The sequence below is a fragment of the Balaenoptera physalus genome (assembly GCF_965194825.1).
Source record: "Balaenoptera physalus genome assembly, chromosome: 6".
Classification (NCBI taxonomy): domain Eukaryota; kingdom Metazoa; phylum Chordata; class Mammalia; order Artiodactyla; family Balaenopteridae; genus Balaenoptera; species Balaenoptera physalus.
Genome location: NC_138885.1, coordinates 91,331,734 through 91,358,161, shown reverse-complemented (window position 1 = coordinate 91,358,161; position 26,428 = coordinate 91,331,734). Strand labels below are relative to the sequence as shown.

Below are 26,428 nucleotides of genomic sequence, written 5' to 3'. Positions count from 1 at the left end.
GGTAACAGAAAGTTAGTACATATTTCTAAATGAAAAAAAAAAACCAGATGTATAGAGGACCAATGAAAACGTCCTAATAACTGTCGACAAAGTTAAAATAAAAGAAATAAATGAAAAGTCCTGGACTTAGTTTCAAAAAACAAAACTCAAGTAAATAAATATAGAATGAAGCCCAAGCACTGTTCAATAGAAAAAGGTCTGCAGGCTTCCATCAACGACAGCTTGAGCATGACGTGGGTGTCACACACTCCTGTACCGCCTGGAGAAAGTCTCTGACAAAGGGGCCCAACCGTTGTCAGTAGCCTAGAGTTCTCTCCACTATTCAGATCACACCAGGACACTAACAAACACTGGTCGATGTCAGGTGACCAGTATGGGAAAACATCTAGCACAAGTCCTCAAAAAGAAAGAGATGAAGACATTGGGTGTGTGTGCATTTAGGACCAGGCTGATCAACTTTCCAAGCATCCAGAAAGGCAGAAGGAATTATTAATATTATAAAGGACAGTAATTTTCAAAACTGGACTTCCTGCATCCCTAGAGAGGCAAAAGGGTAGGAGGAACAGGGTTTAATAATCCCTAAGAAGGAGTTGTCACTTACCTTTTGATAGCAAGTTGAGGGTACAGTCGCCCACGGCCAGGAGGGGGTTCAGATCTGAATCTGGATGCCTGCTCACTACGTGGCCCCCTAAAGACTTTTTAAAATAATGGGTTATTTTCACTCCACTTATGTAATTATAAAGACACAAGTGGTAAAATAAGAATCGAGCAAGACTTTGGAAAACTATTCTTTTTGTCTGTTCCAAAAGAATGAAAATGTCATGATTTATCAGGGACAGTCATTCCTGGGACACATACTAGATGTTACTGTCGTCAGATACATACAGCCATGTTCCTGATCTGGGATCCAGCCAGAGTTCCCAAATGCTTCAGGAGAGCGTGGTACATCTGCGTCTTCTCCTCCGGGAGCTTCAGGATCACATCAGCCAGGATGTCCTTCACCTGAGCCAGGCTGAGGGCGGCACCTAAGTTCAGTCCTGAAATGAAACCATTTGTAGATAATGCAATGTGATCATTGCTGACCTGGAAATGTCCATTCGATTTTAGACTACAGATATGGGATCTTTATGCTAGGTACATGCTACCCTGCTTACTGGTGGTCATGGTGGTGACGGTGGGAATAGTGGTTGGTAATGGAGGTGTTAATGATGATGGTGAAGGAGGTGATGGTGTTGGTGACAGAGGCGGGGGTGAGAGTGATGGAGGTCATGGAGGCTAAATTTTCTGAATACTCACTGTGTCAAGCACTATGCTGAATGCTTCACAGAATCTTCTTGAATTCTAACAAAGCTTTGAAATATTAATAGCCCCACACAAACTGAGATTCAGTTAAGTAACTTGACTAAGTTTTTCAGCTAATATATGACATAGTCAGGAATTGGACTCCAGAGCCAGACTCCAAACCCACATTTCATTGCTTCTCATCATTGTCATTAAATCAATTTCCTTTATTGAAATAGAAAAGCCAGTTTGTAAGCTGCTTAATACATAAATTTGTTTGGTTACTACTGTGCTTCTGGAGAGCAAAGACCCTCATCTTTATCTTCTACCCAGCACTTAGCACAGTACCCTTCACTGAAGAGTTGTTACATTTCCCTCATACAGCAGACATAAAAGTTCTTCAGTGAAAATCCGACTCTTCAGACAATTAGTATCTCATATAATCATAGAGAATTCTTCCCTGAGCCTCCTCCAGAATGTTATCACCTTACAAGGGAATCTCTTTGTATATTATAATTATGAATAAGACTTTTTTTGCTTGTCTGCTGAGCAAAGCAAATAAGCTGATTAATGCATTTTAACTAAGAAAATAGGGACCTTAAGAACTCACCATTATCTGTATAGTTTACAACACTCAGTTCTTCAATTCCATCAGGAGAAATTATAACTGGGTGAAAGATGCCTTTAAATTTCACGTCAGGCCCTGAAGGATTAGGAAAAAAAAAATAAGCAGACTAAGATGAAGGGGGGCTAACTGCCTTTTAAATTTTGAAATTGTGATTAAAACTGATGTCTTTAAATATATAAAAATTACATATCTATCAGTCTGTTCATTGCCAAATCGCACACACAGAGAACGGACGGGTGGATTTTCACTAAACTTGGGGAACTCTTTGGACTCGTCAGCCTTAAAACTTGGCAGACACGTCCAAGACCACTTGTGGCATACTCAAAATTCTCCTTGGGAAGACTCTAGGAGACTCCTCAAAGAAGTAGGCAGGCAAACTGAGTTTACAATGGACACCATAGAAAGAGCCTGTCACTGCAGTTTAAGAAAACCTATTATGGCCACTGAGACACCACTGAGAGAGGAAACAGCAATTTCAAATACAAGCCCCAGATCAGTCTCTACATGGAAAGACAGGACAGCTGTCACTGGAGCTGCTGCTGCTGATTTGTCACGGAGCAGGCCTCTTGGGTCCAGCTCTGTGCACTGCTCCGGTTAGGGCAATAGGAATTCACTTATGTGATGGAAGTTGTAAAAGACTCTTGAGCAGTGCTCAAGGGAAGTCAAGTATAAATGATTTAAAATGTTATTTCAGACTGCTTTTTCTGAGAACATGCATATATGAGGTTTTTTCCTCCCCAAAGCCCTTTTCCTCAGTTTCCTCATAAGAAGTCCCTGGGGATCTACATACCCACAGAGGTGTTCCCCATGACAACTGGGGCCTGGGGATACTTGACTTTGGTTTCTAGAAGTTCCTTCAGGGTCACTGGAGAAATCCATGTCATTCTATCACCATCAAAAATCCTGGTCCTTTGTGGTTGTTTCTCAGCCATTGTCTATTGAAAAAGCAATAAAGATTCAAGATCGTCTCGTGATAATATTTCCACCTGTTTCTGCTCTGTCTTTACAGGAACAGACAAAGGAGATAGAGATCTTTTTAAAAAATAAAATAAAAGTGGGACTTCCCTGGTGGCGCAGTGGATAAGACTTGGCGCTCCCAATGCAGGGGGTCCAGGTTTGATCCCTGGTCAGGGAACTAGATCCCACATGCCACAAGTAAGAGTTCGCATGCCACAACTAAAGAGACCATGTGCTGCAACTAAGACCCAGCTCAACCAAATAAATAAATATTAAAAAAAATATATCAGCATTGGAAAAAAATAAAATAAAATAAAATAAAAGTCACCTAAAAGTAGAGCTTTACTAGGAATCAGAGTACAAGATAAAATGTGACAATATTTTACTCCTTCTGGAGACTATTCCAATACATCTCCCTTTGGTGCTTTTATATCTCAAAAGAACCCATTTCAATGTTTAAAAATACTTTACATGCTTAATTTCGTCAAAACATTTAATGGAAGAATAAAACTCAGCAAAACCGGAAATAGAAAACATGTCTAAATCTACAAATGCTGTGATGTCATTTCAGGACATTTTTTAATAGATACTACCTGCTGCTTCTCACATTCAACTGTCCCCTGGTGGTGACTCCACCCTCGTTCCCCCATCTCTGCCCTGGTCCCATACTCTTTAGACCTTGGACTGAGAATGGCAGGTGGATATTACCTATTCGCCAATCAGCTTTCGAGAGGATCCATAAGCAAATATCCTTCCTGGCGTTTCACCGTGAATTCCTCTAGGATGAGCTCAACTTTGTCTTACTTACCATTAGCTCAGGAGGAAATATCAATTCCTGAGTTGGATCCAATGGCAGAAACTCCTCTTCTGAGAAGAGTTTTAGGTTTGTCTTAAAAAGAGAAAGTACCAGAAGTTATTGTCATCAGGCAATTCTCCCTACTTTAAGTCCTTTGTGGAATGAGGTCAGATGAAGATAGGCATAGAAGAGACAGACAGACAAAAAACCCCACTGGTCAGCCATGGTACCTGGGCTCTAAGCCAAGGGCTCTAACACAGACCAGGTCACCAGGATCTCAGCGCAGATGCTGGGGGGCCTCCAAGGCCCTCAGCCCCTGCACATGCTCCTCGGAGTCTGGGGGGAGCACAGGAGGCAGCAGCGTGAGACACAACTGAGAACCAGAACATTCCCCTGAAGTGCCACCTCTCTTATCACTCCCTGCCCTTCCATTTCCCTAACATCCCCACTAGAAAAGACTTGAAGAAGGCTTTTTTTAAACTAAGAGACAATAAGAGATCAACGTGTTCTCCCTCTTATAGGTAGCTGGATGTGACCGAGAGTAACATCAGGAGTGAGGGATGAAGTTGTTAGGTTAGATTTTTTTTTTTTTTTTGATAGAGATGGAGTGAGAATGGGGGAGGGGACATGCTGACACACCTCAAATTAGTCACCTTACACAGCCATTTAGTCTTCCTAAAGGTAAGTTGGTCTCTACTCATGTCCTGAGAAAATCTTATAAAAAATTTACATTTCACTGACCTCATGTCCTTCCTCAAACTCTGGTAATCCATTTATTCCTTGATCCAAACAGCAAACCCCATTTTCTTTACTTTGACAGCAGCCAGAAGTCTAGTGGGTGAAAAAAACAAATAACCAAGAATTTATTGTTGATTCTACTAAATATTTTTTCGGCTTTATTGAGATATAATTAACAAATAAAATTGTGTATATTTAAAGTGTACAACATGACTATTTGACATGCGTATACTTTGTTAAATGATCACCACAACCAGGTTAATTAACACATCCATCACCTCACATAGTTACCATTTGTGCATGTGTGTGTGTGTGTGTGTGTGTGTGTGGTGAGAACACTTAAGGTCTACTCTCTTCACAAATTTCAAGTACACAACACAGTATTATTACTATAGTCACCAGGCTGTAAAGATCTTATAACAAAGTCTGGCACATGGCAATAAATATTAACAATGGTTGATTTAATATTTACTATTTCATTAACAAGAAATAATGTATTAATTTATTATTAATTTATTAATAAAGAAATATTAATAATAACAAGTATTATTATTATCACTCTGTTCTTATGATACACTGATTTCATCATTTAAATTCCAAAGGGCTGTCTTATGTCCCTCATTTCAACATTGTTTGTTCATCTATTCATTCAACAAGCATCGACTGAGTGCCTATTCAGTTGGTGCACACTGACTCAGCCTCTGCGTCAAGCAGACCACCTTCTGGTGAAGAGACGGGAGAGCAAATGTGCAATTACACCACCGTGTGCCCAGCGCTGTGATAGGGGTGTGCTCAGAGGGCTGCAGGAGCAGCGGGGCGGGGTACCCAACCCAGACAAGCAGGTCAGTTAAGACCCCTTGGAACAATGACCCACAGCCAATGTCGAAGTGCTCAGGTGCTGCCTGTGTGGCTACCAGGACAAGCTCGATGAACCAGGGTAGGCGCCCTGCTCAAGATCAAGTAACAAACAGCAATTACGGACCTTGAGATAAGAAGTAGCCCTGCATTAGTGACAATGGGCTATTCTCCTAATCACACCTGCCAACCCGCACCATTTTGTTTCATTGAGGAAAAAATATACTCAAAAATGTGTTCCTTTCTACTCACTTTACAGAAAGTCTTGCATGCATCGATTATGGGCCTGTATCCAGTGCAACGGCACAAGTTACCTGAAGGGGAAAAAACCCAACTCTGTTAATCAAGGAACCTCGAGAGAGGCACCGTCTGCCAAATGCATGCTGGAAATAAGGACCCCATCCAAGAAGGAAGCCCTGTTTGATATTTTGGTCCCCAAATCCACAAAGTCGGATTTTTTTTTGTCAGCTACTTGGGATACTTGGTTGATAGTCTTGAGGTAGAGTCTAACAACTCAGCTATTTGTACTTTCTCTCTGTAAACAGTTTTTATATCCTCTGCTTGTGATAGGTGCCCAAAGAACACAATGATTTCAAGCCAAGAACTCTTGGTCTATAGGCACATTCAAGAGCTAAGCTTCACAACCCAAATGCCCATCAACAGATGATTGGGTTAAGAAGATGTGGTATATATACATATAATGGAATGTTACTGAGCCATAAAAAAAGAACAAAATACTGCCATTTGCAGCAATGTGGATGGACCTAGAGAATATTATGCTAAGTGAAATAAGTCAGACAAAGACAAATACTGTATGATATCACTTATATGTGGAATTAAAAAAAATAATACAAATATACAAAACAGAGACAGACTCACAGACACAGAAAACAAACTTGTGGTTACCACAGGGGAGAAGGAAGCAGGAGAGGCAAATTAGAAGTATAGGATTAACAGATACAAACCGTTATATATAAAATAAACAACAAGGATTTACTGTATAACACAGGGAATTTTACCCATTATCTTGTAATAACCTATAATGGAATATAGTCTGCAAAAATACTGAATTACTATGCTGTACACCTGAAACTAACACAATATTGTAAATCAACTATACTTCAATAAAAAAAATTTTATTTTCCACATGCAGTAAAAGACAATGTAAATAAAGCTACATTGTACATCATTTTTTTTTGATATTTAAAAAAAAGAGCTAAGCTTCAGTTGATAGAAAGATCAAAGGCATTATACAGCAGCAAAGATAATTTTTAAACTTTGGAAGCAATTGGGCACACAATTTATTTACAATAAATCATTAGGCCAATGTTCCTCCACAGTGGTCCATATCATATGTTCTCCCCCAACCCCCAAATCTGGCATCTATTTAAAACACAAAGCCACTGCAGCCAGCTCTCTGGGGTTGGGTCCCAGGAATCTTCATTCTTTACAAACTCCTATGTAAGTCTTAAGCACCCGAAAATTTGAGAACCCCTTGTCACTTGTTCACATCACAAACGGCCACGAGATCAAATGCATAATAAGACTTAAGGGAAATAAGGCAGAAGACAGTTTGTGTCTTATGCACCTCCCCTTTCTATTTCTGTTTAGTCCTGTCTTCCCTGGAACACTTTCGCAGAGGAACCGAACACATGAGCTTTAGGCCCATGTAACATAGCAGAGAAATAAGGTCCCTGGGAGACAGCAGACAAGTAGAGCCATGGAGAATTTCACCAGAAACAGGGTTTGGGAGGCTCTTATTCTTTAGAATTGTTCAGAGTCTTGTTAATGAAGACCTCCTCCAATGCTCCCCCCTACCCCCCGCTACACACACACACACACACACACACACACACACACACACACACTGAGCTCCTGAACTTGATAAACTAGCTCCAGATAAAGGCAGTTCGTTGAAATAAGCATCACCAGAAGATGTCAGTCTCTTTGATTTCATGTTGTATTCATCAGGAGCTCTCTGATAACTTCATATTGTCCTGAGAGCACCCACCCAGTAGGAGAGAGCTGCATGTGGAGATAACTGGACTCTTTCCAAGGGTAAATGAATAAACTGGCTTTCTAATTTTTATTAAAATAAGCAAACAATAAAAAAAGGGAGGAGACTCTTACAGATTAAGAGAGACTTGAGAAATATATCAGCCAAGTGCAATGTGTGGATCGTGTTTGAATCCTGATTTGAAGAAACTAACTCCTCCACCTATTGGTGGCATAATTTTTAGTAAATTACTCTCTTTAAACCTCAGTTTCTCCATCTGTGAAATGGGGATAATAATAATGCCTACCTTATAAAGTTATCATAAAGAGTAAATGAGGTAATGTTTATATAGCACTTAATGCAGTGTGTGGCACCTGATAAATGTCTAATATTAGCTATCATTATCAACATCATTTAGAAATTAAAGCACACACACATACAACCTACCACCAAGAGCATCAGTTAACTGACTCAGGGTGGGCTCTGGATGGTTCCTCAGCAGCGTGTAGATGGACATCACCATCCCAGGGGTGCAGAAGCCACACTGTGTGCCATGACACTTGGCAATCCTCTCCTGGAAGCACAGAAAGGTGGAAAGGCAGAATCTTGGGCCTGACCCCAGACCTAATGAATCAGAACCTGCATTCTAACAAGATCCCTGGGCGGTTCACATGCACATTAAAGTTGGAGAAGAAGCCCTGGAAAATCCTTCTCAGCCTTGGTGTCTCCCTTTCTTGGGCTGGGATGGCCGTGATGACTGGTCCTCAACAGCTTCTGAGCTTCATTGAAGGTTCTCAGCTTTCAGATCACCAGGGGAGCTTTAAAATTTCCAAGGTCCAAGCAGTACCCCGGACCATTTGACTGAGAATCTCTGGGGGTGGGGCACAGACATATATTTTTTAAAGATTCCCAGGTGTTTCAATCTGTAGTCCAGAATGGGACTCACCAAGATAAAGGAAGTCCTTCAAAGAAATAAACTGAATTATATTCAAGTTGAGGGGGAAAAAAAACTTTGAGTATTTCCCAAGTGCCTTTATCTGCCCACTATTGCCCTAACGCTTCAGCACACAGGAATTCGTTTACAAAGTGCCATCATTAATCCAAAAAACAATCAAGAAGGAAACATTGCCTTGATTTCTCTTCCAAATGTCCCCCCAGCCCCTAGCCTGTTCTCTTTGGAGTCTAACTTCAAAGGTGCAGCCCCATTTCGGAAGCCATCATCTGTCTACACTGCAGCCAGGAGATGGGCGGCAGGTACTAAATGAAAGGGTGTCTTCATGCCTCCGAACAGCCGAGTCTCACAAGCATATCCAGGCAGAATCTGCTCCTTCTAGGCAAAGAGGTTTCATAGAAAATAAACAGAACCCAAGATTCCTTCAAGCACAGAGAATTTGAACTTTGGCCATTTTCTCCGTTGCCCCTATCTTCTTCCTCTTCCACTCTCTCCTCTTAAGCAGTACTCATTAACTTAGATAAAAACAAGTAGCAACAGCATTTTTCTGGGCAATGTATAAATAATTGAAAGAGTCAGGAGTCTGAGGTGCCCTTTCATTGAGGCAAAGTTGTAACAAGGTGCCTCCTTAGGAGAAAAGCCTCAAAATTCATTAACAACTCCTATTATATATCTTCCGAACAAGCCCTAAATTTAACAAATCTTTTTGGTAGCTGAGATTTTCACTCAGCTTTAAAATCATGTTATTTTCCTCTTTATAGAAAAAAAAATATTAAGATTATATCCCCCAATGCACTTAGCTCTCATATCTTTATAAGTTTGGAAAATGTAAAACGGACAGGTCCCATCTAACTGGAATATAGAAAACAATGCTAGTGATGTCAAGATTTTTTTTTTTTTAAAAGAGAAAGTTCTCTAGTCTTTCAAAAGTATTTTTCCAAGAAGTCAGTCACATGTCCCAGGTTTCACTCCTGGCCCCCAGCTTGGTGTCATCTGTTGGCTGTGACCAAGCAGCAGGGCTCATTGCTCTACTGTATTAATTTCAAGAACTCATCATGTCATTAATGGTTTCCGAAGCACAGAAACCCTATGAAGAAGAGGTGCATCCTCACCTGAACAGGATGAATCCTGGTCTGGGTGCTTCCTATGCCTTCCACTGTGGTGACGGCAGCACCATACAGAGAACAGATGGGAATCAGACAGGCGTTGGCTGGATAATGTCTTCAGAATGAAAAAGAGAAGCACAAACTACATTGTATCCAGTGGGAAAGGAGCACTTCCAACATGGCAGGTTTTGTATAATGTCCCAGACTTTGCATATATATTTTGTCCTTAGCTCATGGCCATTTTACTGAATAAGACTCTGAGGGTCAGAGTGAGTTGCTCAGGATCACAGCTGGAGTGTCAGATAGGATTCAAATTACGCCTCCTAATTCTAACTCCAGAACAGTTTCCACTAACTTTGTTTTTTTCTCTTGATTGAGGGGCTGACATTCTCCTCTCCAGTCACATGTGACAATCACCTAGAGCATATTTCATCCTCCAAGCAGATGCTGGGCAAGGGGTTAGTTGGGCAATAAAGTTAATTTGATATTGTGTCTCAGAAGAAGAAATAGGGTGTGGATACAGAACTCCTCAATCCCACAAACCTACTGCTAGAAAACGTCTAACTCACAACAACTCCTAAAATGTTCTCATTTACCAAACAAAATTACAGATGGCCAATAAATACATGAAATGAACGTTCAACCTCAAAAGCAATCAAGAGAGATTCAAATTCAGCAATGAGAAATCACTTTTATCAAAGAAAATGACAAAGATTTTTAAAAATTGTAATATGCATTATTAGCAAAGGTTTGGGAAGATGGAATTCACATACTGCTGAAAAGAATGTAAACTGATAGAGCTCTTCTGAGAGACATTTTGCTGGAAGGCATAAAAACTTAAAGACGCACTCACTCTTTTATCCTCTAATTCCATCTCCATGGATCTATCATAAAGAAATCATCACAAACATAAATATAAACATACATATACACATGAATGCTCACACTCTTTATAATGGTGAAAACCAAAAAATAATCTAAGTGATCACTATTTGGGGGTTGGTTTTGATACACCCAAACAATAGAACATATACAGCCATTAAAATTATATTTATTATTTTGAAAAGATATTCATGAGAAGTTCAGCAAAAAATAGAGCTTTCTAAGCTGTATAGGCAGTATGCTTCCTCAAGTATACACAGAAAGAAAGACTGGAAGAATATTTTTCATTTATTAAATAAATGTAAATATTTACTGAGTGCCTACTGTGTGCCAGCTGGAGTACCAGGCACTAGGATTCATTGGTGAACAAGACAGATAAAATCCCTCCCTTTGTAGAGTATATATTCTAGTTGAGGGAAGATAGGCAATACACAGGTACATAGACAATACATACATACACAAACATATGGTGAGAAGTGCTATGAATACCTTAATATAGGCGAAGGGAGTAGGGAGTTGCCGAGGTGAGATGGGGCACTGCTATGGAGAAGGTGATCAGGGAGGGCTGGGAATGTAACACTTTTGCTGGAACCAGAATGATTTGATGCCCAACAATGTATCCCCAATGCCTATCACAGTTCCTGTCACATAGTAGGTGCTCAATGCATATTTACCAAAGGAAGGAAAAAAACAAAGTTCAAAGCTACAAAAATTCAACCATATCTGGACTTTGCAGCAAGGTACCTTATCCTCTTGGTAATGGGGTTACATCGTGATATCATCACTGTGCAGGCACCACAGCCTCCCGCTCCACAGCCATATTTAGTTCCTGTGAGTCGGACTGGAAAAAGCACAGTTAAAGATAATGTGTTTTCCATAATTCTCTTTGTGAAATAGCTCTGACCTTAGGAGACAACACCATCAAAGACTCTTAAATGTACAGTTAAGTTTGATACTTATTTATCAAATAATGTATGTATGTCTTAGCTGCTATTATTTATAATCTTGTAAATTCTTGATTTCCATTTGCGTGTTATATCTAGTCTCCTCCTTTTTAAAACAACTGGACCCCAGGTTGCCAAAAATAAGGCCAAACTTAAAAAAAGGAAGAGTCTACACATATAAGGCCTTGAGGATTTGAAGGTATGAGTACACTGCATATCTGTTCTTATCCTTATCTGGGTCTTTGATGACATACAAAGTAGAATGTCAAATTGTAAATAATTCTAAGAATATTTGTGTCATGTTATACAAGTGTGCCATATTTCTCTGCTTCTCAGTGGCAGAAACTGCTAGTTGTTTCCCAATATCTTTTCTCTCATTCTTTCTTGGTAATAGAAATACTAATTTTTGAGCTACACACATGGTTGCCCAGAATTAAAAAAAATACATTTTCACAGCCTCCTCTGATGCTTGGCGGGGTCATTAACAATGTTGGCCAATGGGATGTAAGCACAAAGGCTGTGTTTGACGTCCAGGAGGGAAATGTCCTCAAAGGGAGAGGGGTGCCCCTCCTTCATCCCTTACTTCTTCCTATTCACTGGAATTCAGATATGATGGCTGGACCTCGGTTAGTCATCTCTGACCATGAGGAGAAAGCTTCATGCTGAGGAGGGTGAAGCAGCAAGACAGAAAGAGCTTGGTTCCTGACAACGTTGTGACAATGCTTTGCTAGCCTGGATCTACCTACCTTTGGGATTCCTTTATGTGAGTATGACAACCATGAGAATGTGCCTCAGAGACTTCCTTCAACATAGAGGGTAACTGACCAAGAGACCCAACCGCTGCACTTTGATATCCATCACCCCACTTTTCATCAAGGCCATGCCTCCCATGGGCTGCTTCCCACCAATGGCTCAGTGCTATGCAGAGGTATGGGAGCCCTTGTCAACCATTCTCAATGGCTTTGATGAACGTGCCTTAGACTGCACAGCAGTCTGAGACCCTTCAACTCAGCCTTCTCTCCCTCTCTTCCTTACAGGTCTCAGTCTTCTATGGCTGCCTCCCTATTTCACTCAGGCATTTTTCCTAATAAAACCCTTGCATATTTAATGTGTGCTTCCCAGAGAACCTGAAATAACACAATGAGAAAGAAATAAACTTCTATCTTGTTTACCACTATTGGGATTTTCTGTCACTCATAAGTGAACCAAATCTTAAATATCACATTGGTACCATGGATAACCAGGAAATTAGTATTCATTACTTTTATGTCCAAAAGCCTTGAGGACTTCCCTGGTGGCACAGTGGTTAAGAATCCGCCTGCCAATGCAGGGAACACGGGTTCGATCCCTGGTCTGGGAAGATCCCACATGCCGCGGAGCAACTAAGCCCGTGTGCCACAACTACTGAGCCCGCGTGCTGCAGCTACTGAAGCCCGTGCGCCTAGAGCCCGTGCTCCGCAACAAGAGAAGCCACTGCAGCATGAGAAGCCCGTGCACCTCAACAAAGAGTAGTCCCTGCTCGCCACAACTAGAGAAAGCCCGTGCACAGCAATGAAGACCCAATGCAGCCAAAAATAAATTAAATTAATAGAATAATAAAAAAAAAATCTTGAATGACTTTCAGAAGATAGCTATTGATATTTTCTGAGTTGTGTGCTCTTTTGGGAATTTCACTCTCTCTGGGGGAAAAATGTACAAATTTCCATTGTCACACAAGTTTGCATATAATGTAGTGGGGTCCACAGACCTCTGGAAGCCCACTGGAGTTCATGCGTAGCAGGATAAGAATCCATTCCTTAGATGACTTTTATTGAGAAAGTTTTTCCAAGGTAACATTTTCAGGTTTAATTTCTCTATTGTTCTTTCACTTTCATTTCAGGAGATTTCTGTGCTCTCTTTTTCTTTTTCTTTTTTTAAAATAACTTTTATTATTTGTTTATTTATTTATTATTTTATTTTTTATTTTTGGCTGCGTTGGGTCTTAGTTGCAGCATGCGGGATCTTTTATTGCGGTGCACAGGTTTTTCACTGCAGTGCGCAGTCTTCTCTTTCTAGTTGTGGCTCGCATGCTCAGTAGTTGCGGCTTGCGGTCTTGGTTGCCCCGCCGCATGTGGGATCTTAGTTCCCCGACCAGGGATCAAACCGCAACCCCTGCATTGGAAGGTGAATTCTTAACCACTGGACCACCAGGGAAGTTCCTGTGCTCTCTTTTTCTAATGGGCATGATGATTAGTCCTTGAAGGTAGAATATCAATATTGTGACTCTTAATTCTAAAGGATGTTTAATTAAGCCATTTTAGCACCCATTGCTTTAATTCCCATTTGTTAGCTTCTCCATTTTATTCAATATATTTAATGCCAAAACAGAGATTAGAAAGAACTTGGTTCTCTGATAAGCACAATTGTTCACTGCCTACAAAACTCAGATCTAGGACTTTCTTAAAGATGAACATAAAACCGTAGTAGGGAATATGACTCAGTGTGGCTCTAAAAAGATATTTGAAATATCACTTGATGAGGATATCAGGGATATACACACATATACACACTCAAAGCAAAGGATACGCTTCTTCCTCAGATATGGTAACAGCATTGTTTCAGGATCGACATTTTTTTCTATCACCTGTACCAAAAGAAAGAGTTTAACTCACAAAGCTGAGAGAACTAGAATATTTACATTGGTGGGCTCATGCTAATTTCATGAACATGCTCTCTTCTACTCACATTCTAAACTTGATTTAATGTTTACGGAACACCTGTGATATACAAATCACCTCTCTGAAGTGTGAAGTCTACATCTTGAGCCCCCGCCACTACTTTGCCACTGTCCTTGGTCCTGAATTATCACTGTTCTCTAAGGCGGTGGTTGTTTCTACTAACAAAACATTAGTGACTCCTGTCCAACTTCTCCTAGAAAGTCTGAAGCAAGAGAGGGTAAACATAACAGTAGAACTGAATATAGGAGGGGGAGGAAGAGAGAGAGAGAGGTGGGGGAGGTCTCCTGGACTAGAATAGTCTCTGAGAAATTGATATAGTTTTTTTTTTCTTAAAGACTTGTCTGTTCACCATGTTCAAAGAATTACAGTTTCCAGAAAGAGATCACAACCAACCATGGCTCCCAAATCTAAGAGACAAAGGAGAAGATAAAATGATACAAAGATGTGCAAGCAAAGACACACTTAAGATGTAAGTTTGTGTGGGCAGCCTAGCAGCATGGCAGTTAGAACAGCAGCACCCAATGGATGGCATGACTGAAATGTCACGATTGGTTATGTTTTCCAAAGTGATCGTGTTTTCTCTTTTTTGATTACAAATTAGGATTTCTTTTAGATTCACAAATAGAAGCATGATTTGCTTCACAATTTCAGAACTAGAAATCATCCTTCACCATGTTATACTAATTTTCCCTTCTGGAAAGTAGGTGACGAGGGGACATATGCTTATTCTATAGATGCCTCCTCATCCTCAATTCTAAGTGGCCATAGGCTGGGCAAAGTGAGGCACGTGCCAATTACCACGGTCAGATCTGTGCCCTAGAGGAATGTGCAATATGGTAAGAGAGAAGTGATTATGTGTGTGTGTGTGTGTGTGTGTACACATACTATAATACAAGGAAAACTGTGGGAGGTCCCCAGGCATCCCCAACTAAATTGGTCTTCAAATGGAACTCTTTATTTGCCAAACTTACTTCTTCCTTTCTTTTCCCTAACTTGTTTAATAGCCTTACCATCTGCTAGGTGACCTAAGCTTAAAAACCTGCGCTATCTTCGACATTTTCTTTCCTTCAATCCACCACAGTCAGCATCACCAAGTCCTGCCATTTACACTTCCAAAACGATTCTCTAAACACCCTTCACTTCCACTGTCACTCCCTGAAATCCACCCTTATTACCTCCAGCCTGAACAATGATAAAATAACAGCTGCCTAACAGGTCTCCTGCCCCCATTCCTGGCACCCGCAATGCCACTCTCTATACCACCACTGGAGCAACCTCTCTAAAATCCAAGTCTGATCATGTCCTGTATCTGCCTAAATCCAACACTGGCTCCTGGATGCCAAAGTGCTCTGCTGGGAATTCCTGAATCACTCAGGGTGCTTGTTAAAATGCAACCCCTATCGAATCAGGATTTCTGGGAGAGGGTACCAGAAAATGTGCATCTTTAATGAATACACTGAGTGGGTCTTAGGTGAATTTCTACTCAAGAGCTCCTGGAACACAAGAAGAAATTCAAACTCCTTAGCATAGCCTACAAGGCCTCTCTGAGAAACTTTCCATCATCTGTCATTCAACCCATGCATCTTGAACTTTGGTCACATGGGAGAACTGGCTGGTCCCAGCAGTGCAGGGACTTTTACCCTTAACTACATTTGCTTATAGGATTCCCTCTGTCCTGAAAGTCCTCCCTCTCTTCTCTACTTGGCAGAAGTTTGTATGACACTCAAAGCCCTGCTCAAATGTTCTCTCCTGTGGAATTTGCTGCCATTTAGTATATGCTTCCCACTCTCTGCTCCAAGAAACAGTCCTCCTCTGTGCTCCCATGGTCAACATCTACACATCTTTCACAGAACGTGTTACTCTGCAGCATAATTAGTTGTGTATGTATAAGCCTCTTTTGATCCTGAGAGAAACCACCTTCCATTATTCTTTATGTCAAACACTGAACTAGGTGCTGGGGATATATGATAAGGACATAATAAATGTTAATTAATCTAAATGAATAACAGATATGTACAATTTGCTATGAGAACACTAAGGAGGGAGGGATGATTTCTCACAGGCTGGGACTTATGAACAGAAGAAAAGAAAGAAAAACAGAAGAACCAGTAATGGTGGCAGAAACTACTGATTGTCTATCTCAGCATACTTTCTCCCTTTCTTCCTTCCTGCTGCCTGTAATAAAGATGATGTGGCTAGAATGCCAGCAACCATTTTAGACCATAAGGCAACACATTAATGGCAACAGGGGGAAAAAAAAAAAGAAACTTGGATCTCAGATGACACCAAGAAGCTTCCAGACCAGCTCTGCAATGTCTATCCCCAGATATAGTATCCTTTATGTAAAAGTAAACATGAATTATATCTTTTTGGAACTACTTAGTTTTGAATTTGTGCCATTTGCAGGTGAAACTCATTCTAATTCATACATATGATGATGAATCCTCAGAAGCCCAATTTTAATGGAGAGAAAGGATCTGGGTAATAAAGCGCACTTTAAGCTTGAGAGAAATTTGTATTTTCATAAGGAATTAATGGAAGAGCAGGCCTTGCTTGCTTGGGTATTTGTTCCCGGAGATGTCTCAAGAGATCGGACTTTGGCTCAAAGTGCCACTGGCTTGAAATGTGTTTATTTTTCTTGATTTGGTGGATGGCACATTTGGAGGAGGGAAGTGGGGCAGGGATCTGGCATGCACCCCGTCCCGGCAGGTCTCGGAGTGAAACAGGGAGGTCAGGACTCAGATGGTAGCTGGCAGGGGGCGGGGAGGGAGGGAGGGAATGAGGAACAGAGTTATTCTCACTGACTCTGGTTGGGAGAAATGATGCTAGCCCTCAGCTCAGGGTCATTGCATGTTGCAAGGGTGGCATGTGTCCCTCTGTATTTCCACTTGCCCTTCGGGAGATAAGTTCACATTGCACAAGGTTGACAAATCACTTTCCTTTGTGCAGGGCTTGTGACTAGTGCATGAAGGGGGCCTTGCCAGATACAAGACAGAGGCAGAAAGAAGAAAGAGAAAGAGATCAGGAGGAGAGAGAAAGGGGTAAAAGAACAGAAAATAAGGAAAGCTGAGAGGAAGAAGACAGGAGAAAGAGGTGTGTATTGTGGGACATGGCGAGGAGAGAAAGAGGGAAAGAGGCCTGAGGGGACAACCAATGAGGACACTTGCTCAAGGCCCCAGAGCTGCTGAGTATTAGAGCAGACAGCACAGGACTCAAATCCACGCCTAACTATTTCCAAAGCCCACACCTTTGATCTCTGAGCTTCACTGCTTCATAGAACGAGTTGCTACGGTTCCTGAGATGTGTTGAGAGTGGCATCTAGGATGTAATTTATTCCTGGGCTCTTCCTCCCGCCAACTCCGTGTTAACTGGATCACCTGCTTTGGAGGCTGCTGGTGAAGCCAGTAAGATTTCAGAAATCTCTCTGCAGCTAGATCTCTGACCAACATGCATGCCCTTAGCCCCTACCCAACGACACCTTTTGGTGACTTGGGGGGATTCTGCAAAAAACCTAGACTGGAGGCCAATCACATCACCCAGAGTCTCCTAACTGGCTTCAAAGCTTCCTTTCAAGGGCAGGATTTTAATCCCAGAGGTTATGTTTGACTTCAAGACCCCCTCTCCTGGTGGCTTTCTTCTCTCACTTTTCTCGACAGCCACTCACTCTCTGAACCAGAGACTTTATTCTAATTCTATCCATGTGGCAATCAGGCTTGCTTGCTGGGATTGAAGCACACACCTAACAGAATTTGGAAGGGAGGGGCAGGAAAGGGAAAGGGTGACATAATTTCTTTTAACAGGGTAATTGCAAAAACGAAATCAATATTTCTAGCATGCACTTTCCAAATGATCACAGGACTTTTGGCCCATAGATAAAACAAGCCCACAGATAAGAACCAGCTTACCTATTTTTAAAAATCAACAGAGCACAAACTATTATTAGCCATTATGTTAAAAATTCCACTACAGTTTGTTTGGGAGCAGGGGAGAAGAAGCTAGACTCAAACACCTGTTTCCTCCTTTAACCAAAACCCTTACCATCTCCTCCAAAGCCCCTGGCCACATCTCCAGCCCCACCAGCCTCCTTGCTAACCCCCGAGCATGAAGAAATCCTCGTGTCTGAGGATCTTTGCACCTCCGCTCCCTCGGTCTGGAGTGCTTTTCCCTCAGACGTCTGTTCCTCACTTCATACTGGCCACCACTCAAATGTCAGCCTCGCAGAAAGTCTTAAACATCCATCCCGCCTGAAGAACCAGCTCTCGCCCACTCTCCAGCCCCTCACTCTGCTTTAGTTTTTATCCTGGCATTTATCACTGCCTGGCTTGATACATTTCTATTTATTTATATGCTTGTCATCTGTCTCCCCAGCACAACATAAACTCCCTGCAGACCGGGACTTGGTCATTTCTGTGCTCTGTCATGTCCCCTGAGGGCCCTGGAACACTGACATATAGCAGGCCCTTAAATAAGCAGATTAAAAACTCACCATCACTCTTTGTGAAGTAGGCAGTACTATCTCTCTTTAACAGAGGAACTGAGAGGCTAGGTTAGGTTGCCTCCATAAGAATTAGAGCTGGAAATGAATACTTGTTTGTCCAAATATAAAGGCCAGAGCTGTGTCTACTATACCATTCAGTTATACAAAAGAAAAAGAAAAATGACATCACGTGATCACTTCAAACCCACTCTCATCTGCCATCCTCGCCCTTATCATGGTTCACGCTCACAGCAGTCCTGTGAGGGGGTCCTAACGGCCCCCAACACAGTTCAGGAAAAACAAGTTCCTCTTATCCAGGGTGGAATCCAGGCAGCAGGAACAGAGGAAGATTTTATAGGGCCTAGAACTTGCACAGTTTGGGGGAGGGAATCCTCTTTAAGAAAAATAATACAAAATCCAAATTCGAGATTAGGCTCAGGGCTCACAAGTGAGAGTCCCTGATGCTTGACCTTCCTTAGCTTTCTGGTGAGCCCCTCCCTGTGCCAGTCAGGGAAAGTCAGGCTATCCCGGCCCAGAAGCAGGGATCACAGGGGGTCTCTGACGGCGCCGGCGCGCGGAAAGGCCGCGATCACGGCCCTTGCTCCCTTGTCTGCTCTTAAGGAAGCCCTTTAACACTCCTGCCTCGGTTTCCCCCTTGCAAAGTGGCGGCAATATGCTGGGACAACGTGAAGAGTGAGCCATCTATGGTCACGTCCGTGGGAGCGTTTTAAAGGATTCCCCCGGCGCTTTGCTGCCTCCAAACATCGGACAGTCGCTGGAACTGGCCCAGAGGATCTGCAGAGCCAGCCCGGCTGCTGAGAGGACAGCTGCCGCGCAGCAGCGGACCCACTAAGGACCTTCGCGTCCCCAGAGGAGGGTGTCGGCTCAGCGCTGCCAGGAACTAGCTGTGACTCTGGAAACGATGGGAGTGAGAGGTCTCAATGAATTCATCTCTGTGGTGCTGTCCTGACTCCAAACCGCTCTCTGCTCATCCAAACACACCCAAGAGCTGAGGCCTAACGAAAGACGTTCCCGTTTGGGGGTGGGTTTGACGGAGGGAGGATTTGGGAGTGCTGACTCTGCCGAATAAGGACAGTCATTTCTCTTCCTGTTTATGGGGTGGGGTGCGGTTGATACTCAGCCTGTGCGTCTTGGAAGGAGAGGAGAAAGGAGCATGAGGAAGGCGGGACCCAAAGATCCAGGCAGTCCCTGAAGACGCATCCTTCCCCTGCCCCGACGCGCAGGCAAACCCGCGTGCAGCCCAGGGCCCGGCGCGTGAGCAGCGTTCCAGCACCGCGGAGGCCCGGCGGCAGCGGCCGGGCAGCCCCGGGGCGCGCTCACCTTGCGGCCGTTCACGTAGAAGAGCAGCTCGGCCGTCCCGTCCATGGTGGTGGCCCGCGGTCCGAGGATCCCGAAGAGGCGTCGCCGGCACCTGGGACCCGGCGACGCAGACCGGGCTGCAGGGGCCTAAAGTCCAACCATCCCCGAGGGATAAAGTCCCACTTCAGATCCAAAGTTCCGTGAGCGCCCGGCCAGGAAAGCTCTCCCCCGGATATCAGAACGTCACCGCCGCGCTCCCGCCGGCCTGAGACCATTGGCTGAGACCCTCGTTACCTCGCCTGCGGCGGTGGGCGTCTGCGCCCCACTCCCCCGCCTCTTAGCAGGTAGGGCGGGTCCTGTGACTCTCTTCGGTCGTCTTATATTAGTACATATTTTAATGGCTTTACAGCTAGATTTGAAGTCCGGGAACAGTAGGGTTTTTTTGTACTTTTCCTGCCACCACGCCTGCCTCATCCTGTACTTTTAATAGTTGATAAACAATCACATGCATTCCAGCTTTGCAGGAAAGGAACTTAATGGTTTTACAACTTTACCTCACAGTTTTACAAACAATTATTCCAGTTTTTTATATCAAGAGCTACCTTGATATAAACTTTTTTTAAAAGTTTTATCGTTATTCAGTTTATCCAGTAAATCACTATAAAGTTTATCTATTGAGTGCCAATAGTGATGTAAAACATCTCGGAAAACTTTTTAAAAATAAAACTTGGGGAGATGCAAGAGGGAAGAGATATGGGAACATATGTATATGTATAACTGATTCACTTTGTTATAAAGCAGAAACTAACACACCATTGTAAAGCAATTATACTCCAATAAAGATGTTAAAAAAATAAAAAATAAAACTTGGAAAATACTGAAAAGCATAAAAAGAAAAGTCACCTGTGTCCACAACTTAGAACTTACCACTGTTAACTTTCTGGGTCTATTTTTACGTTTTTGAAATCTGCACTATAACACCTTTTAAAAGCTCAAATGGACTCACACTCTTTTCCAGACTTCTCTTAACCTACCTAGAACATTTGCCATCTCATCTATGTAAAACGTATACATGTTATTGTGAAAATTTCTAAAATTTGTACATAAAAGAGTACAACTAGCATCCCCACACACCTGACTCACTGAGCTTTAAAAATTTGCAACATTTTGCCACACTCCCATGTCTTTTCTGGAGTATTTTAAAGCCAATGTCAAGCACATTATTTTACCCCTAAATACTTCAGTATACATTAAAATTTTTTTCTTACAAAGGAAAATGCCATTATCAAATATAACAAAATGAGTATTTTAATATCTTCAAATTTCCCAGTGTCTTAAAAAAATGTCTTTTGACATTTGATTTCTACTTGATGTATGTCCTTGTTGTCTCTTCAGTCTTCTAAAATCTAGAATAGTCTCCTCATCCACTCCTCCTTTTTAAAGCTATCAACACGTTGAAGAAGAAACCTAGGTCAGTTGTCCTATAGAATGAACCACATTTTGAATATGACTGGTTGCTTCTCCCTGGTGTTCTTTGTTCCTCCATGCTACTGCCTTCTTGTACCTTGCTTAGGGATCTAAAGCCTTGATTTAATTCAGGTTCAATTTTTTTTAACCATCTTGGGTTTTACAATTGTATCTCTTTTTGCTTATACCAAAAATCTTGGTTCTAAAACTTCAACATAATTGCTTTATCTTGTCCTTAGACCTATTTCAAAACAACCACATCAATATTATGGCAGCAATAAGGTTAGTGAATAAAAGTTTAAGATTTCTTTACAGTTCTTTTATTCTTCGAGTATACCCTAATAAAGATACACATTTAAAATTCTTTTTCTAAGGTCAGCTATCTCTGTGTTTGTCACCATCTTGATAGTTTTCATTTTCACTTGTTTTTCAAGTTAGCTGCTCCCTATTGTTACTTATGTTGTTCCTTTGTTGTTGTTGTTATTACAAACCATACCATAGTGAAATTTTTGTATTCTTTTCAAGAGAATTTTTGGTATAGTTTCCTAAAAGTGGGATTGCTGGGTCAAATGATTTTATACGCATATGTATTGAATAATTTTGCCAGATATTGTCAAAACCTTTTCTATAAAGGTTGTATCATTTTGCATTCCCTCCAGCAATGAACAGGAACCTCCCGGGGGGGAAAAAAGGAAGAGGCTGGGATTATTAGAACTTGGAAACTTAAGGGGAGACCTCTAAGGGGAGGGCACTGCTCAGCTGCTGTTCATACCTCAGGAGGTAGGAAAAGGGCTTCCGGGGGTCAGTCGGCACTCAGATTTCAAATGATGGCGTGTGGCGAGGAGGGTGCTGCTCCCTCAGGAGCCTGGAGGCGGCTCCCTGACGAGCTAGGCCTGAGGCCCGTGAGGGGGTGCAGCCCAAGCAGTGTGGGCTCTAGGAGCGCTAAACCAGCTGGTGGCTGGGACCACGTGTCATCCCACTCCCGCCCCCCGCCCCCCGCGTGAAGCACCAACGCTGAGGTGATGCTGAGGGGAAGCGCGGGCCAACAGGAAGGAGCAAGTCCCGCTTCCCTCTCTCTGACTTTCCAGCTCCTTCTATCGTCCCCTACTGACAGAAGCTTAAAAGTCAGCTAGCAAAGAAGAAACATGATCTGCAGAGTTCTGGCATCACATAGCAAAGTATAGAGAGATGGGCTTAGGGTTGAGACAAGAGCTGGCACACACTAAAAAGTGGGGTTGGGGCTTCCCTGGTGGCGCAGTGGTTGAGAGTCCGCCTGCTAGTGCAGGGGACACGGGTTCGAGCCCTGGTCTGGGAAGATCCCACATGCCGCGGAGTAACTGGGCCCGTGAGCCACAACTACTGAGCCTGCGCGTCTGGAGCCTGTGCTCCACAAGAGAGGCCGCGACAGTGAGAGGCCCGCGCACCTCGATCAAGAGTGGCCCCGGCTTGCCACAACTAGAGAAAGCCTTCGCACAGAAACGAAGACCCAACACAGCCATAAATAAATAAATAAATAAATAAATAAAAATTTTTTTAAAAAAGTGGAGTTTATTCCACGAGAGCGAGAATTTGTTTCAGGATCAAATTAATGAATATAGTTCACTATGTGAATATATCAAAGGAGGATAATCATATATCTTTTTTGTGCTGATTCATATTAAGCTATTGTGTTTTGACTTCACATCCACACTTCTCCACTCCACTTTAAGGCTAGGCCTTGGCAAACCACGTTTCTCCTTTGCCAGGTTCCTTTCCAGTCTCTGGCGACAGGTGACAGAGGGGAACTGGAAGGACGGAGGAGAGAGACATTTGCTCTCTGTTCCTGTCAGCGTCACCACAGAGTGGTTCACGCGGCGGGAACAGCTGACTTCAGCGGCCACAGCTGGCTCCAGTTTGCAGCTTTTCCATGTTATGGGACCAGCCTTGTGTAGCCCTTCAGGGAAACAGCACCAACCAGTTGCACACCCTCCCCCTAGAGTCCTCTAAGCCTTTAAAGTCTTCCTTAAAGTCTTCCTCTAAGCCTTTAGGTTTCAATACTTCCATCCTTTTCTCTGCGCTCCCTCAGCCCCAGAGATGGTGGGTGCTTCCCATAGTTACTTCCTCTATGATACTCCCCTAGTCCCTTTTGCCTTTTCAGTTCCTGTTCAGTTCTCTAGAATATGGTTAACAATTTATACCTGCGGTTTTTATCTCTTGGCTGGACCCTAACTAATACAGTCTCCATCAGTGCCAAAAGTCACTTGACAAAATTCAACATTCATTCATAATTTTTTAAAAAAGCACTCAGTAAAATAATAATCAATAGATAATAGTTTAATGTGATTATAAACATACATAACCAGCTCAAACCACAGCATCTTACTTAATGGGATAAAACCAGAGGCATTCCCATGAAACTCAGGAACAAGACAAGGATACCCACTATTGTCACTGCTATTTAACATTTAACATAAGGTAGCAGCCATGCAATTAGACAAGAGAAAGCAACAAGAGGCATTAAGAATTGGGGAGAAAAAGGGAGTAAAGATAGCTTGGTTTTCAGGAGATAGATCTGGAAAATACTGCAAACAGTAACAGTTTATTTCCCATTTATATTACCAGGAAAAAAGAGAGAATGCCTAGGCATCAAGAAATGTGGAAAACCTCCACGAGGGAAACTTTGAACTCCCACAAAGTCTCTATAATTTAAAGAGGATGGTAGTGGGGCATAAAAAGAAACAGACAAGTAAAGGGAACAGAAACTTGAGAAGTAAATTTAAGTGTACATGGAAATACAACATTAAAAAGGTGGCACTTCAAATCAGTAGTGGAAAACACGGACTTTTTAATTAATGGGGAATCATTTGGAAGAAGGTCAAAATTGCATTCGTATCTCACACCATGAAACAAAATACACATGAATCAGAAATTTAAACATAAAAACAAAATGAAACCATGGGTAAATGTCTTTATAATATGGGAATAGGAAATTTGTTTCTTGCTGTGACCAAATTCCGCCAACAATAAAAGAAAAGGTTTATAAGTGTGATACATACAATGAAAAATAGTTTGCATGGGAACGGAAGAAAAGAAAAGACAAACCTCATGGAAAGGAGAAAGAAATAGAACTAAACAATAGGAAACATAGTACCAGAGAATGACTCTAGGAGGTCCGAAGCCTTAAAGTAATAGGAGTACAGGAAAGGAACAGACTGTCAGGATGCCAAGCTCTTAACCACTGTGTAAACTGTTCCTTTGATAAAGCCTCTAGCCTCCATTCAGCCAACACCGTTGATAATGAGTAAGTTCTGTGGGACTCTGTAGTCCTACAGCAGTTTCTCAAAGTTTGGTCCTAGGACAATCTGCCCCAGAATTATCTGCGGTGCTTGTTAAAAATGCAGATTTCTGGGCCCACTCTTTTCGTTGTCGGATATTGTCTAAGAAAACTTTTCCATCTAGGCAGAATAGAATTTGACTAGTCATCTGAATACAGTAAGCTATGTTCATTAATCTCAGATAGGAATAGGATTTACTACTTAAAGTTATAAAAACCAAATTCAGAACAGCCTGAGAGGTTAACCCCTCAGACAAGTCATCAGATTACATATAATGGAAGTAATACAGAAGCTGCAATTGAACAAGTAATTTTGAAAGTTGAAGAACGAAGGGTGAAAGACAACTGGCCAGGGCAGAAGGTGACTTTTAAAATCTTACAGGTGTTCACATTTACTGAATGGTTTTAAAAACAAAACAAAACAAGATAGCTTGGTGTACAACAAGATAACCAATGCAAAAGTATTTATAATACATTTTATTTGGTTAAAAGGCTAATAGCTATTGTTTAGTTAAAGGTTGTTTGGTTGAAAGGAGCTTAAATGAGCAGGAAGATGTTATAGGATGACCAAAATAATTTTAAAAGCTTAGTATTATAAAATAGCTATTTTATGCATATTATCTATACATAAAAATAAACACTCCATGAAAAGGCAGAAAATGAAAAAGAAAACAAAACCCAAAACTTTTTGTCATGCATTTCATCTTCTTGATCTTAGTTATATCCTTGTTTTGACTTGTTATGGTTTGAGAATTCAGAAAAGCCAGAATGTATAAATTCACTCATCTTCTCATCTTCCTGCAAAGTAGAAAAAAAAGGAAGATTAACAATAATAACAACCTAAAGCTAATGCTTTTGCTGCAAAGTATGGAAAGGAAAATTGCTGCATCATACCAGTAGAAAGCAGTTTCCTCAAACCCCAAAGCTTTGTCATATACTTAAAATACTCTATGATAGTGGGAATTATAAATAAGGTTTAAGAGAAATTAACATAGATTTTACACATTTCATGATTTACTATATATTTCCTTTTTATTATGAACTTTAGCATACATATAAGAATATATAAAAATGTACAATTTAAAAACTCAAATAAATGCTGATACACCTACACCCAGGTTAAGAAATAAACTCTTAGCACACCTCACAAGCCTCCAGTGTGCCCCTTTCCAGCGTGCTCCTTTTTGCGAGACGAGATCACAGTTCTCTCATCTCCCAAGAAGTAACCACCATTTTGAACTGAGTTCATCAATCCCTTGTTGAATAGTAGCAGAAACAGTGGGCATTCTTGCCTTGTTCCTAATTTAAGTGGAAATACCTCCATTGTCTCCTCATTAAACAAGATACTGCCTTTAGGATTAAGGTACGTATATACAATTTATCATTATAAGAAAGTATCCCTGAATGTCTATCGAGTGTTTTAATCATGAGTGACTGTTGAATTTCGTCAAAGGCTTTTTTCAGCATCTATGAAAAAATCATATGCTTTAGTTTCTTAGGTTTATTAATATGGTATATGATGACAGGTTTTCTAATATTGAACCAACCTTGCATTCCTGGAATAAACCTTACTCGGTCATGGTGTATGTTTTTCATAGCATGGTATGGATATGCTTTTGTAACTGTGCCATGAACACTTGAGAGGAATATGTATTCTCTCTTATCAGAGTGTGGAGTTTGATATGTATACATAAGATTTACCCTATTCATTATGTTGTTTAGATCTTCCATCTCCTTACTTATTTTTTGCCCACTTTATTTGTTTCATACTGAGTATATTAAAATCTATTAGTGTGTCTGTCTCCATGTATCTCCTGTAGTTTTTGCTTCAAAAAAGTAGTTGTTCTGCTATTTGGTACATAAATATCATAACTATTACATATTCTTTGTGGATTAGGGCTTTTACTATTTAAAATGTCCCCTTTTGTTATGTTCAGTACTTTGGGACTTAAGAGATAAAGACTTTAAAAAATATATTTGTATTACCTTCCTGATAACT

The 26,428-nt window shown here is 41.5% G+C and overlaps 1 protein-coding gene across 7 annotated transcripts in view; it reads right to left on the bottom strand.

Annotated features, from left to right (window-relative positions):
* Positions 1 to 26,428, bottom strand: part of LOC309663244 (aldehyde oxidase 1) — a 121,972-nt gene that overhangs the window by 52,766 nt on the left and 42,778 nt on the right. Inside the window, exons 1-12 of one of the 7 annotated variants that reach the window (XM_082466863.1) lie at positions 19,671 to 19,867; positions 13,701 to 13,758; positions 10,936 to 11,032; positions 9,316 to 9,424; positions 7,699 to 7,825; positions 5,508 to 5,569; positions 4,404 to 4,493; positions 3,675 to 3,755; positions 2,700 to 2,844; positions 1,892 to 1,984; positions 886 to 1,037; positions 602 to 695 (exon numbers count right to left, since the gene is read on the bottom strand). In XM_082466863.1, the coding sequence (XP_082322989.1) occupies positions 602 to 695; positions 886 to 1,037; positions 1,892 to 1,984; positions 2,700 to 2,844; positions 3,675 to 3,755; positions 4,404 to 4,493; positions 5,508 to 5,569; positions 7,699 to 7,825; positions 9,316 to 9,424; positions 10,936 to 11,032; positions 13,701 to 13,758; positions 19,671 to 19,715 (1,153 nt within the window). In that variant the 5' untranslated portion in view covers positions 19,716 to 19,867. The other 6 variants (XM_082466859.1, XR_014265172.1, XM_082466860.1 and 3 more) reach the window with 6 other exon arrangements.